The sequence below is a fragment of the Oxyura jamaicensis genome, chromosome 7 (genome assembly GCF_011077185.1).
Source record: "Oxyura jamaicensis isolate SHBP4307 breed ruddy duck chromosome 7, BPBGC_Ojam_1.0, whole genome shotgun sequence".
NCBI lineage: Eukaryota > Metazoa > Chordata > Aves > Anseriformes > Anatidae > Oxyura > Oxyura jamaicensis.
In genome coordinates, this window is record NC_048899.1 from 13,943,474 (window position 1) to 13,958,938 (window position 15,465).

At 42.5% G+C, this 15,465-nt stretch overlaps 1 protein-coding gene across 4 annotated transcripts in view; it reads right to left on the minus strand.

Annotated features, from left to right (window-relative positions):
• Positions 1 to 4,763: 4,763 nt before the first annotated feature.
• The window catches only part of PIKFYVE (phosphoinositide kinase, FYVE-type zinc finger containing), a 62,039-nt gene continuing 51,337 nt past the window's right edge, over positions 4,764 to 15,465 (minus strand). For all 4 annotated transcript variants that reach the window (XM_035331251.1, XM_035331249.1, XM_035331250.1 and 1 more), the window contains 9 exons: positions 15,161 to 15,252; positions 14,162 to 14,326; positions 13,590 to 13,649; positions 12,924 to 13,100; positions 12,235 to 12,338; positions 11,884 to 12,012; positions 10,395 to 10,656; positions 9,197 to 9,271; positions 4,764 to 8,427 (listed from right to left, as the gene is read on the minus strand). In XM_035331251.1, coding sequence (XP_035187142.1) covers positions 8,312 to 8,427; positions 9,197 to 9,271; positions 10,395 to 10,656; positions 11,884 to 12,012; positions 12,235 to 12,338; positions 12,924 to 13,100; positions 13,590 to 13,649; positions 14,162 to 14,326; positions 15,161 to 15,252 — 1,180 coding nt within the window. In that variant the 3' untranslated portion in view covers positions 4,764 to 8,311. The remainder of the gene's footprint in view (positions 8,428 to 9,196; positions 9,272 to 10,394; positions 10,657 to 11,883; positions 12,013 to 12,234; positions 12,339 to 12,923; positions 13,101 to 13,589; positions 13,650 to 14,161; positions 14,327 to 15,160; positions 15,253 to 15,465) is intronic.

The window sequence follows — 15,465 nt, forward strand, 5'->3', positions numbered from 1 at the left end:
GAGGCCTAGTGACTCAAGAACTTCACTCTTGCATCCCATTTTGCTTTAATTAAAGCACTTCTGTGGCTGTTTAATATCACTGAACTGATTATTAGCTATCATTTACCTTATGTTCAAGCAACAGAAGTTCTCAATGCACATTTGGCTCCCTTAACTTATGCTGTATTCTCTCAAATTTTTTTGTATGCCTTTTAGCAGCAGAAGTTCTAAGTTTACATAGTCTATCTACAGTTGGAAAGATGACATTTTGATCTCTGTGATCCCACCACTAGTCTTAGGTCTTTTTTTTTTTTAAAAAAAAAAAAAAAAGAGTCCTTGGCTCGGATCACAAAAGGCTGTAGAATGGTTTCACATACTGAGGTTACAGAATCACAGACTGGGTGAGGTTGGAAGGGACCTCTGGAGGCCATCTGGTCCAACGTCCCTGCTCAAACAGGGCCTACAGCACATTACCCAGGACCATGTCCAGGCAGCTTTTGAAGACTTCCAAGGTGGGAGACTCTGCTCTTGCTATTTTGGATGGAAACTGGGGAACAAATTGCTGAGGCCCAGGATCCTTACAACAAACACCCTTTCCTTGGTAAGGTCTAAGATACAGCCCTCATACTTTTCTAACCACACATATTAACAGAAACGGTATCTGTCCTCTCTGAGGTACATATTCAGCTATTACAGGACACCAGTCCTCCACCTCTTCATATGTAGATTGACGGCACATTTAGACTACCTGAAAAAACAATACGGAATTCTCACTAAAACTGTTTTCCTCTTCCAGTTTGGCTATCCTGTTATGTAACTTAAACATGCAGCCAGTCAACCTTTGTTCCAGAGGTTTATTTGAGAAACCAAATGGGATTGCCAGCAGGTGGCAGCAAAGATTCAGTCTTCTGCAGCCCCCCCACCCCCACCCCCCCACCCCCGTTATTTTACGAGCAAAACGAACCCCTTTGTCACCTGCTGCAGTAACTATGCAGTAGCCAACTGCTTTTCCCCTCAGACAAACCTCTGCAGCAAAGAGAGCCTCCTAACTGCAGTAAGCTTTCAAGCCAGTTTATCTCTATGCCAAATACAAGTAATAGCAGCATACAGGACATCATACTACAAATTCATATCAAAAAGTAGCAAAGAAGTTCTGTTTTGAAGACTGAAAGGTCATGAAGCTTCAATCGAAACGGTAATTTCAGGATCATTTCAGGTAATCAAAGGCTACAGTCCTGTAGTTTCTGTCTCCTGTTCACACACTAGCACCTATCATTTTTACCTCAGAATCACACCCATAATTTGGGATGAGCTGCAGCTCTGCTCAGGCTGCATGCAGTTCTGGGCTCCACAGTATAAAAAGGATGTTAAGGTACTTGATACAGTCCAGAGGAGGGCAGCAAGGCTAGTGAAAGGGCTGGGAGACACACCCTATGAGGAGAGGCTGAGGACCCTGGGATTGTCCAGCCCGGAGAAGAGGAGGGTGAGAAGCAACCTCACCACTCTGTGCAGCTCCCTGGGGAGAGGAAGCCCGGAGGGAGGTGCTGGTCTCTGCTCCCTGGGAACAGATGGCAGGACACGCAGGAAGGGCGCAGAGCTGTGCCAGGGGAGGGACAGACTGAGTATGAGGAACAATTTCTTTACTGTGCAGGTGGTCAAATACTGGAACATGCTTCTTAGAGAGGTAGTTGGTGCCCAATGCCTGACAGTATTCAAGAGCCATTCAGAAAGCCTCCAACAGCAGGCTTTAACTTCTGTTTAGCCTTGAAGCAGTCAGGCAGCTGCACTAGATGATCCTTGAAGGTCCCTTCCAACTAAACTATTCTTTTCTAAATCGGAAGCAAGCAGCGTGTTCAAAAATGAGCACCGTCTGCTGCTTCTCCTCTAGGAAGTGTTTCTCATGCAATGTCAACTCAGAGCTGGATGCAGCCAAACCTGTAATGAAAATATTTATCAAACAGGCTGTAATCAGCCAGGGAAAACTCAGACTAAAGGTTCTCACACAAAGACCACAGAAGTCAGGGGAAAACACTCACAGATTTAATAGGCAGACTATTCAGTCTAACATATCTTCAAATGGACAGCCAGGTACACAAAAGGCATTTATTTATCATCCAGAAAAACTCACTGTGCATTTTGTCATACACATCTGCTCCCTGGTTCTATTTCTCTGTTGCAATTTAAATTGTTTTACTCAGGTGAAGGCTGGCAGGCAGTCCTCCTACAAATACCTTCTAATTCCAAGATCTTGAAGTCACCTCAAGTTCTTTCCACCCAGGAAGCCTTTCAGCTCTGCAGTATCTGTTATTTCAGGGTGGCCTAACAAGAGCCTTTCCTCCTGCCTACCACAGCCACCAGCAGTTTCTGCCCTGATGAGAGTAAAGCAGGTAGCCCTCATGGCAGCAGTGAGAGCTCCCCTTAGAAGAAAGGCAATCTTCCACACCTCCCATGGGTACAGCCTACGGTGGGGAGAAAACTACCACAGCAAAGCTCAGTGTCATCATTTCCCTACCTCCTTGTTCATTTAAGCAGTAACTCACTCCTTAGAGATTAATGACCATATTTAATCAGTTTTTTTAATCAGATTTAGCTAAATTAAATTAAAAACAAACACTGCAAGCCCCCTCCCCCCTTTCCCAGCTCAGCCTCACCCACCCCAACTCCTCCACACATGCACAGCGCAGGGGAAGGGGGCCATAGTGCACCACAATTCCTCTCTGCTGCTCCCACCCCCTCACACTTTTCACCTGCTTCAGTGTGGGCCCTCTCCACAGGCTGCAGTCCTTCAGAAGAAGCCTGCTCCAGTTTAGGCTTTTCACAGGTCACAGTTCCTATTAGAACATGTTCTTTGGGCTTCCCCACAGGTCACAGCTTCTACAGGAAAAGCCTGCTCCAGCATGGGCCCTCCATGGCTACAGTTCCTGTCAGGAGAACCCACTCCTGCATGGGGCCCTTTGCGGCTGCAGCATGGGTGTCTGCTGTGGTGTGGTCTCCTCAGGCTGCATGGGAAAACCCTACTCCAGCACCTGGAGTGTCTCCTCCCCTCCTTCTGTGCCTTTGGCTTTCACAGGGCTGTTCCTCACTCTTTTTCCCTTCGTCGTCTTCCTTAATTGCATTTTCACACAGGCACCACCAGCTTTGCTGATGGGCTCAGCTGTGCCCTGCAGGAGGTTCATTGGAGCCAGCTGTGACCAGCACATGGCCACCTCCCACAGAGGTCATCCTGCAGCCCCCTGCAGTTAACAACCTTGCCAGGGGCACTCCATAGACCAGTTCTCTATCTCTAGAAAGCAATCAGCCTGTTTAAGAAAAATAAAATTTTTAAAAGTACTTCAGAACAGTAGTTTGCACCCTTCTCACCCTATTGCCCTTCTCCCTGACTTCAAGGTAACCCAAAAGAAGTTTTGCTTAGAGCACTTTTGGGATGAATGGGCTAGGCAGGAGGCAAGGAGGATGGGATCAGAACAGAAGACTAGCAAGGAGGATTGTAAATATGCTCAAGTGACCTTGAAGCTGGGAATGCACAAAGTCTGGGGAGCAGCAATGTAGAAAAAACTTATGTTTGCTGTTGTTTGTGCTTGAACTCTGGGCTTTGGTTCTGAAAAAAAAAAAATATCAAAGCAGCACAGGGAGAATCACAGCATGGTGGTAAAAACTTGCCTGCACAATAAACAGGTTTTGATAAAAACAGGTGAAACCAGCAGGCCAGCAATCTCCTCGGATGGACCCTGTTTAGTGGTTCCTGCATTCTCACTTGTGTGCCTGTGCTCATGTACCTCTCTGCTCAGGTGCTGCTTCAGGGATCCCCCAGTTGGAAAGGTAATGAGAATAAGTCTACTCTTTGCCTTTTAGCTGGTTGTTCCTGTTGCCTGCCTGTGCTGACTCACACAAGCACAATTTATCTTTTACTGAGTATCGACAGTCATACCTGGAAGTACTGATGCTGTTTGGTCCTATACTTGTTAGGCAGCTGGACAGTTTCTTTTGCAGAGCTCTATCACTCTGGGATTCATTGTGAACAACCCAAGAGAAGCCCCTCAAGTTCTGCTGCTCAACCTTACAAAGGAAGCACCACCTTAAGTTGAGCATCCCACCTTTTTCCTTGCTCACACACCTGTGCTGGGACAGCTTCTGATGCAGTTTCATACAGCAGTAGAAAACAGAACCCAAACTCACCTGGCAAAAGTGAGGATGCCATGTAATGGAAGTAAAATCCTTATGTTTCAGATTGAGTTTACCACTGTCTAAGAACCAACAAGGCCCCTTCCCAGATCTAATCACACATCATTTTTAGCTGTAAGAGAGGAAGTTATTATATACTAGAAACATGAAGCAACCCAGACAAGCCATTAGCTTTCAAACCTCCTTGGAGGATCATAATTATTAAGTCTTATCCATTTAAGAGAAAACTACAGAAATACCTGGAGAACTTTTCTAAGAATGCTCTACCTCTTGGAAGAATCGGGCCACAGAAACATCAACACCTGGTGGACAAAACAGGCTCCCTGTCTCACACAGCACTATGTTGGAAAGCAGCTGGGGAAAAGGTGGGAAAAGAGCATGACAGGTTACTTGCACATTCTATAAACACTGACCTGGAGAGCTGCCCAGAGGTCCTGCTACATCAGGAGAGTCAAGCTGCAAGGTGGAGAGATGACAAACATGCTTACACCGCATGCAAAGCGGGCAACCTCCAGCAGAGCGAGCACAGGGCTTGGCCTCTGATCAGGAAAGTGGGATTCTACAAGAGACGTAACTGCTCCACCACACGGAACGGACCCAAGTATATTTTAGTCACTTTATTTGCGGTTTTATCTATATACATTACATATTGATTCTCCAAGTAGTCAAGGCAGTTACTCTCAAGTAGTTTAGTACATCAATCTTATAAAATACAGTTGAACCAAGATAGATTAGAAATACATACATTATGATACATGAAGTGCTTTGATTAATGGTTAGTCTGGCCTCCTGCTAGTGAGTGATTGATTTGGTTTTGGTCATTCTCACAGAGGACAGCCCACTCCACAGGTAACTCCACCTGAGCGCAGTGGAGCTCCTTAACTAGCAAGAGTCCCTTGTGTGCTTTTGGGGAACAGAACGCAGCCCTGGGCTACTGCAAGGCAACGTGCTGTCTACACAACTTGAAACAAGTCATTGCTTCTGAATGGGAGAAGATTCAGATGTTTGTCACAAGGCCTCCGTTCAAAACAGACAAGCCAGTGCAACTCTGGAAAAAAGAACAATGCAGTCTTACAGTGCATTTACAACTGGATTTTGCTTATGCATACATACACTACACCTGCATTACAAGGAAATAAAATGCTCTGATCAAAGGGTTTATTTAATACCCAGGCCACTCCATTAAGACATCCTTAGGCATGCTGCAGGGACACAGGCCTGTCAGCCCCACAAGAAGGATCTCTCCTGCATGAACTATTGTTCTCCTTTCAAAAACATCAGCTTTGTAGAGAGTGAAATGCTAGGACAATTCTTAATCTGAAAAGGAAACATCTGGGGAGGTCTATTCAATTTCTGGGACTTGAACTAGCAATGCTTCCAGCTTTAGGTTACCTGGCACCCAAAGATGACGCAATTCCAGTTAACGCTACTGTTTCAGCCATGACTAGTAGTTTGCTACCTACTCCAGGCTGGTCAGTACTAGTCTATCAGCCACATCCTGACCAAAAGGTAGCTGTTGATTCTAGCCCAAGACCTCTCCAAATGCTATGATTTCAGCCCAAGACTGCAATTCAAACAACTGGGCTCTGCACTTACAGGCTGCTGAACAGCTGGCCAGAGGGGAGGGTTCTCCCATTTTGTCCAGTGCCAAAGGCCTCGTGCTATTACACAGGGGAACATTAACTACAATCAGATGACCAAGTTACTTTACAGCCAGCTGCTTGGGACTCTGGAAGACAAGCAGAACAGCCACATACCACTCTGGAGCAAGGGTTACTGGTGACAAGACAGGGATAGCACAGCCCAGCTCTGCACCAAACTAGTGCAGATGCCATGGCACTACCCATATTCATGGTCCATCATCCACTGCACATACTAAAGTGAAAGATAACCAGCTGCTTTGGGTCACCTTAGGTTTTGGCAAGTCAAGTATTTTCCCTATAAACTTCAGGATAGGAAGGAGAAAGTTGACTTGGAAACTTTAATGGAGAATAGAACAGACTCTGGCTACATGTCATGCTCTTTCTTGTACATCAGTGGACCAAGACAGAAGGCAGGAGCCGCAGAAATGAGTAGCATTGAGCTGATGGACAGGTTGGTTCCTCATTACACAAGGCCCTACACAAATAACCAACCTGGGAGCACATTTCAGCACAGGAGAAGACGTGTCCTAGAGGTAATCAGCTTCACCCAGTGCCCTGTGCTGAACTGAAAGGATTCCATGCCAGAGGGAGTCAAGCAGAACTGTGTCATCTTTCCACAGCATACATCACTGCAGCCTTCCACACTGCATCCCCAGAAACAGAGAGTACATTGGACAGAGAAAGCAAGAATACTTTCGTTTCTGCTGCCAGTACTTTTGCTCATCATTGGAAGTGGTGGTGGGGAGTAGGGAAGACTTCTTCCAACAAAAATGACTTGTCTCCTGGCAGCTCAGACTTGAACTGCACTGGTTGTTTTCAGAGCCAACAATTCAGTTTTCACTGTCCTTTCCTTTCCCAATGCTGCCCAGGTGTCACTCCTGACCAGAGCTACCACCATCTGCTGCAGAAGAAAATACTGAACACAGGAGGAGTGAAAAAAATGCACCTTTCAATCCATAGCTACAGTGAAGATGGAATTACCAGGCAACTGATCAGAATGAGTAAATGGTCATAAAGAGCTATACTGTCCCAGACTCCATGTCTAAAGTCCTTCTGGAGACTGTAAGTCCAAGGACAGTATTCTTGCTTCTCAAACTTGCATTTAAAAAAAACAACAACAAAAACATAACTCTTATTTACTGGCCTATATTATACTGAATCTAAAAAGTAAACTTGTCACCTACAAAACAGGTAAAAAAATAAAAAATGGGAAGAGGTGCTTATTTTCATAATGTAGAGATTCTCAGATCTCTGCACATCTTATCCATCATACAAGATACTTGTTGGTTCAATTTTTTTTCAGAAGAATACATTCATCTTAGTGGTGCAAAAAAAAATCTAATACTGCTGAAGAGAGTTTTTTTCATTGGAATAGCACAATGTGATGAGATCTGGATGCTTGTTCTGATCAGCATGTTGCAAACACAAGAAAAGCATTCTCCTGGCAAAATTTCACCATGAGGTAAATACATTGTTTCAAAGGCTTTGGGAACTGAAATGGATTTTAGGTGATCTGCCAGGAATAATGGTTTCATTAAGGAAAAAGTCGTCAATCTAAGGCTGCAGGCATTTCATCTGGCAATTTGGTGCCTTCTATTAAGGGAAGAGTCAACCAACTTCATAACTGTAATTAATTGAGCCTTGTTATATAAAAGGGTATGTTTTAGTTACCCGTTTCCAGGGAGTTGGGCAATATTTTGACCAAATTCCTGTTTAGGACTGAAGGGATATATGTTTGGGGTTTGCATCATGCTGATTACTGACAACCCATTTTTATGGGATTCAGCTAAAATGAAATTACAGAGACAGAGCTGTACTGCACTATTAAAAGATGTAGTGATTTGTAGAGTTATGGCATTATAATTGTGGAGCTGTCTTTAAAAAAAGACAACAAAACAAATCCACACATGCATACTTCCCCATCCTCAAGTACTGTTTACAGAACCTAGTAAAAATTGAGGCTACAGAGCATAAGCAGGACAAGTTATTCTTGGATCCTAAACAGGTCAACTACAGATCACTGAAAAAAAAGAAGAATTTAGGAATTAACTTCATTCTTCTCTCACTCACCCTCATGGGGTGGGGGGATATTTCACATTTGCAGTACCACACATCCACTACAGAAATGTGAGCCGTTCATGTTCAACACCACTTAAGGAATGCAAGACTTACAGAGATCATGTACTTCTACACCACCAGAACTGGATAGTAGGTTTCAGTGCTCATTCATGGAGATAGCACCACCTTCCATACTGACAGAGGGAATGTCTCAATCAGCACTCTTCAGTGGTACCTTACAGCTTAGATCCTTAATGAGGCTGGCTCACCCGTCAGCCTCCAAGAGAGGATTAAAGTGCAACGAGCAAATTTCACACTCTGCAACATGATGCACATGGTCAGTGTAGACACAGAACTGCAATCCTCTTGCTTACTGCTGGGCAGGCCACAGGAAGAGAGTGGCCTGTGGCATCATTGTCCTCTTGTGCTTTCCCAATATGGGCTTTAGTTTAGCAATTCAGGCCCAGCCCTGTCCAATGGTCTGGCACCATCAGGAAATACTTGTCCATAGCTTCACAAAACCTGGTCCGGTACAGTTCTGGAGAGACCACAGTTGGCATCTTACCTAATGTGCAAGAGGCAAAAGTAGTTAGAAATGGGCTAAAGAGTACACTGCAGTACAGACAGGTTTCACATGAAATTATGGCATCAGATGGTACAACGATGAAGGCATGGAACCAACAAGTATTGTTAGATTTTATTTACTTTATAAACATTTGGGAGACAAGAGAGATTATGGTCTGGATCCCTAACAGCGAATTGAGACGCACCATGTTGCAGAAACTATCTACGCTTTTTACACTGGTCCCAGGTGGTTTTTCCTCTTCTCTCGTTTACATATCTTTACAGGCTTTCCCGCAGAGAAGCAAATTTCTCCCTGGAAGCAATTTCTCACTTCCACAAAGGGAACTCAGCTCCTCAAAATCTGGGTAGCAGTACTCAATCATTTGATAAGGGCTCCTCCACACCAATAGTCCAGAAGAAAACTGAATTTCTAGACTCAGAAGACTACTTCTGAAACCAGGCAGCAAGGACTTTTGTTAGTATGTCTCTACAGTTAAGTTTTTGTGTGAGCACCGGATAACAAAACATAAGAGAACAATCTGATACGTATCTGCCATCCCCAGGCTTTCAAGTACTTGAAGGGTCTCTCATAAAGGCAGGTCAACGCATAATTTTTTTCTGAAACTCTTTATTCCTTCCCCTGCTCTGCACATCTTAAAGTGTAGTAATTTCATAAGGTGGAGAAATTGTAGCTTTACTAGCACAGTTATTGGAAGCTTCTGGGTAAAAAATGAACATCATCAAAAGTCTTTCCTTCATTCTAGCCTTACCTTGTCCTCCCAAGATGCCAGTTGACTTCACCACCATTTCAAGTTTTTTGTCCCAGGTAAAAGTGCGAATATAATCTGTTGCAAGAAAAAAAAATATCCACACCAAGACATTATATCTGCTGTAACTCAAGTAATGTGTTTCACAATGTATCTATTCCTCCTCCAACTGGGAGGACACCACAGTAGGCTTCCACTGATGGGACTCAGATGTTCCTCCTGCAAGCAGCTTCACCTTCCAGATTATTCAAGATTATTCATTATATTTGGTTGGGTTGAATATGATAGCTCAAGAGTCCAGGAATGTCACTATTGAATCAAACAAAAAAAAAACAACTGCCCAGGCAGTTAAAAGCTTTAAGTGTTATTGCAGCCACATGCAGGTTCAAAATGAACACTTGCCACTTCATGAAATGAAGGATTAGAAACATCATTAATAACCCTAAGTGCAAAAGGGGGCTGCAAGGAAAGAGTTGGGAACTGTTTCCAAAACATTTTTTTGGGAAGAGTGTGCTTGGTCACTACAAGCACATGAACATTTTGGTCTGCAAAGGTGAAGACACAGTTAATCATGTCCAAGTCTTATGCACAAAACTAGTTTGCCTGTCTAGACATGACACTCTAGTTTCCAGACACAAGTCAGAGGTGGCAAGGGAATTACATGGTTGCCAAGTTATCCAGGTCTGGCTACACAATCACAAGTGATCCTCCAATGTTTTGTCTCTTCTATTCCTACCCCTCCTCAATATTGTTCCCCCTTATGTCCCCTCCACAGAAGTTACACTGTAAATGGCTACAAAGTTCAATAATATTTCTAAAGATTAAACATGTATGAAGGCAAACAAGCAACCCTCCCTATTTCAACTGGAGTCGAAGTGCAGGTTAAACAAAATCTTGATTGTTTTTCCACTAACTGTAAGACCCCATGCCTATATTCTTCCTGATGTTGTTCCCCACCACCACCACCACATTCCTGCTAATGCAAGTGATAGCATAAGCCCATAAAAGAACAGAGAGAAGACTTCTGCCACCACTCGGAACACCCATAAGAGGTGAGTGCAGTAATTCAGCAGGGAGAAGATGAGCTTTCTTGACACACATCTCTGTGGTGGTGGTGCAGTTCTAAGAGTGCTTTCTTCTGGTTTAGACATCTTTAATAGGGTCACTAGCTGAAAGCAAGCAAAAGCAAAAGGTAACCTACCAATGATCCCAACAACCAGCTCGTTGTTGGTATCATCACGACCCACCAGCAGGGAGTAGTCTATGATGAGATGGCTGGAAAGGAACTGGGAATCACTGTGTATGGAAGCTCTCAGCACAGCCTTGCAATGGGAACGTATGTACAAAGGGTTGTCACGGACCATCTTCAAAAGGTTCTCATCCAGCAGGACTACATCACAGCTCTCCTTCCCTGTGTCTGTTTTAACATTTCTATTCCGGAGGGAGCCCTTTAGGTCAAAAACCTGCAAATGGAGACAGTATTAAGACAGTATTACGTGTTTTTTTTTTCCTCCGTTTTCTGTGAAGTTAAAGACCTCAACATGCCTGACTGCAGTGTTTTAGCAGGCATCACAGCAAAGCAACTCTTGCCTTCTCAGTAGGGAGAAAGACAGCAAACACAATATTTTCATACAACTAAAAAATTAAAGTTTCCTCAGCAGACAGTAGCATGTAAGCCTACATGAAAGCTCTGCTACTCCAAACCACAGTTTTAGGCAAGTTATTTCATGAATATTTAGCCTAATCTAAGCAAAAAAACTTGTGTCCTTAATTTTAACATGTATGGGCAAACTCAGCTTCCCAGTCAGCTTATCGATTCAAATGCTGACAACAGCAAAGGCACTGAAGAGGGAGGTGGGTCTTGCATGAAGCACTGTTTAAGAGGGATTTGCAAGGTGAAAGAGACCACAGAATCATTTGGTTGTAAAGAGTAGAGTTCTCCGGACAACTCTAGTCCAATGCTTTACTTGAAGCACATCCAGTTAGAGCAGGTTGTTCAAATCAAGATTTTACTAACTCCAAGGACCAAGTCCACAACCTTTCTCAATTCACTTCTTCCCATAGCCATCCAATATTTGATTGGAAGTATGGTGAGGGAAGGTGGAAAGAAGTGATGCTATATAGTATTCGTTGCAACGTTTTTTTGAACTTCCTATTCAACATTGATTCTGTATTTGAAGAGAATTTTCAAAGTCATTTTTAAGGTTTCCATACTATTGCCTCAAAGGCCACTCTCCCTTTGCTAAAGAGCAAGGAACCTCAAAACCTTGCAGTTCAGAAAGAGTGGATTTAAAATGTTATTAGTTTCCCTAACTTCAGAGGGCTCACTATCACCATTAGCGAGGTTCTCCGTCTAAGGAAATTAGTCTGTAATCCTAATTAATTTTATAAATGCTTGAAAAAGTCTTCCCAAACAAAGGCAATGCAAGGACACCTTTTGGTTTTTGGCAACCAAAGGAGATGCAAGTACAAAAGACTTAACAACTGAAGCGTGCACCTGAACTAGCCAGTACAGTCAAACTGCTGAGGATCACATAACAAGGAACAAGCTCAAACTGTCAACTTTGAGCACATGAAAAGTTATCTAGATAGATACCAGTGACCCTGCTCTTACTCTCAGCCAGGAAACAGACTGCACTGCAGTGGAACAGAACCCTTGGTCACATACTGTCAGCACTTCTGGCTCTTACCTGAGCCATCTTCCTTCCATAGAAAAGGTTTTCCATGACAAGCAGATCCAGCTTCTTCTCTGTGTTGTTTTGAGAGTTCTTGTACCCAATTCGATACACCCCAAGGATTTTAGCCAGTGCTGTGGGTTTCTGATGAGAAGATATTGGGTAAGATCTTTATGTGAAGGAAACCAATCATAAACGAGAAGTGCCACTATCCTGGCTGTGCATTACAGCTTAGAAGCTCTGGCAGAATTCCCACCTCTCACCTCAAAAACACATTAGAACTCATACTTCCAACATTTTATTTATTATTTTTTCCTTAAATGAAGTTTTTTTTTTCCTTAAAAAACAAACAAAAGAAAAACATACCTTCTGCTGAACTGCATTAGTGATGTAAGTGAAATAGTGTGGAGCAAAGTCAAGGAACGACTGGACTTCCAGACGAGGCATCTGCTTCAAGATGAATCTATCATCTGTTTTAACATCAGACAAAAACAGGCTTACATACTGTAAGTGATGTATTTTTTGCAAGTTCTTAAGAACAGTCATGCAGCTGAAATGGTTGAAAAATTAAAGGACTGCAATTCTCTTAAATATTCTTAGCAACAGGAGTTGATTTCAAAGTTGTTTTTTTTTTTTTTACTGGATATGTTCTGAATTTCAGCCCAGTAGTAAATAAGGGAGAAAACACTGCCTAGGTTTAATTTACCTCAGCTACCTGGGCTCTTTAAACATACAATAAAAACAGGCTATAGACCCTTCATTCATGACTTGCTTTAAGTAGCAGCCTAGAAACAGCCACTGTTGAAAAGAAAAAAAAAAAAATCTACGAATCAACTACAACATGTGGAAATATATAAAAAAAGTTTCTTTAGTAACCACGCTTATCCTTGAATTATACTGATTTTTTTGATTTCTGAAATCTACCCAGCTTCTCATTCTGAGTCGTCATTTGACGGTCAGCAACCCTCTGGCTTGATGTGAACATGGATTAACACAACCATCACCACCCCCAGACAACACCCTGTAATTTTGAAAGAGAAATAAGCCACTTTTACCCTCAGTCACATAGAACGCAGCCCCAGATTTGCCACCGCGTGCTTGCCAGGGCATAGAGTGAGAGAGGGAACGGATGAAGTCTTCTTCACTACTCCCCAGAATCACTTCACGCATCTTGTGAAACTCGCCAGCATAATAAATCCTGCAGTAGAATTTGGCATTCGCATCTGAAAATTCTGCAAGAAAAGGTCATCCTCAATAACAGTGCGCAATACTCACTGACTACCTGAGATGATACTTAGATTTTACTGATGTCTGGAAAAATATTATTTTGCTTAACATCTTGATCTGACAGCTATTGCACCTTGGAAATTTAAACCAACAGGAGTTAAATGAAAAGCCAGCAAGAAAATCAACCCCCTTTAGGATAGCTCACAGTATATGTGAAAGGAAAGTGTCCAGACAACAGCCCAACGCCGGTGGGGGGGGGGGGGGGGGGGGGGGGGAGTGAACCATACCACACAAAACCAAAAAACAACTACAGTTATGTGGTATTTCTGTACCATGGATTGATTCAAGTAAAAAGCGTCATTGCTTTGTTCTTGATTTTTTTTTCCTTTATATGGAACAGGACAAAAATAAATCAAACTTGAAGATTTGTTATATTGACACAAAGAAAGGAGTTTATCAGCTAAGACTTCAAGTTATTATGTACAACAACTCACGGAGTTCCACATGGGGATTCACCAGCTGCTTCTTCTGTCCATCACCTCCATCTACCTCATCTGAAGGCATAAAGGTACCACTCAGTCACATTTGTTCATTATTATTACCCAGAAAGCCATGCAAGATATTGCTTGTAAACTCATTACAAGAAAATTATTTTTTCTTCAAGAATAGATAATGAACTATAGGATCAGACAGCTGTAATTATACATCTGCTAGAAGGTCATTGATGTTCATGAAACACAAGTACAAGCTTTTTCTTAGTTTGTTTTCTTTATTTTCCATGAGCTGAAACAATGAAAGTTAAATCTCAATGTTCCTATAGTTACAGGGGTTTGAAAGCCCTCCATCCCATTTCTCTTCTCATAAAGCAAAGCAATATTATCAAAAGAAACCTATGTTTTACACTCAAATCATTCATTTTCAATGCACGTTGGGTTGAAACATGAACTATTGGTAAGTGAACTGCTGAAAGAGTATGAGCCAGAATGCATTCTTGGCCTTTTAAGTATGAATAAGATTTGGAAGAAATAACAGTCCAAAACAGAAGATGGACTTTACAGTCTTGTACCTGGAGGCTCCGCTCCTTGGTTTTCTGCTCCCTCTTTGCCCATCTGTCCAACCTGGTAGTAGGCACTGTCAGCACCACGTAAGGTCTCTTTCTTCTGGGAAGACAGGTCTGGGCTCTTTCCTCCCGTGCCACGGAAGAAAGACAAAACGCCAGATGATTTCTTTGCTGCAGTGAAAAGAATAAAGAAGTTGGTATTGGCATTATGAGAGGCAGTTTAATAAAAGCTTGACTCACAAAATAATTCTCCATTCATTGTTCTAACTGGAGGGGTGATGTTATTCAACTAATTTGGTATTCCTCAGGCAACCAATATCCATCAGGTCAGCAGATTTATTGACTTAAGTAGCACTGTGGAATGCTGGAGTCATTTCACATAGCACACTTCACAGGAACAGTGAATTAACATTTCAAATGACTGCAACAGCAGGGGTGAAGCATCAACATTTCTAATGCAGCAAATACAATTCAAAACAAGAGCTGTGGTAATAGTCACAGTCATAATTTAAGAACATGGGGAGGACTACAACACAGAAGCCTACCCCACTGGAAGAACAAATGGCATCTTGAAAACACAGACCAAAGTGAGAATCTTTGACATGAAAGTATTCCCCCCTCTCCATTTTAAAGTATTTTAATTGGCTACTTTTTAAAAAAGGCAGAGGTCAGAACAGAGGCATCATGACCCACTGAACAGGCTAGATTCAAGAATAACTCAAGTTCCATTACATAATAACACATTAAAGCAGATAAGTGATCTCATAAGAATCAGAGATGGCGATTACAGACAGACATTTATAAAAAATAACATTTTCTATATCAAGTCAACTACCAGATGTGTCACATCTTCAACATGACGAAGCTCAACAAGCCCATTTAGAGCAATTTTAATTTAGTACTCAGTGTGAAAGTTATAACAAATTATCTTGAATTCAGGTTTAGTAGACTTAAATCCGAGCTGAGATTAGTATCATGTATGTGATTTTGGCAAAATTGTCTTACGTTGTTCAGGTTCTGCAGTACGATTTGAAGGACCCATGGTAGTCTCAGGCAGGCGGACAGGGCTACTACTCTTTGGTTTGCTGTCTGACATGCTGAAACGAAAAAGAGTCATAAGGCCAATATACACTGCTACCCAAGATACTATTGCTTTACTCCTGTAGAGCTATGTTTCTTCTGAGCCTAACACTAGGGTAAAGCGATATAGTTTGAAGTGTTAGTGATGCAGAAGTCTCTGAAGTTGACTGCCACTACATCCCTGAAAAAGCTTCTCAGAACTCCATAGCAACACTTGCTTCCATCACCAT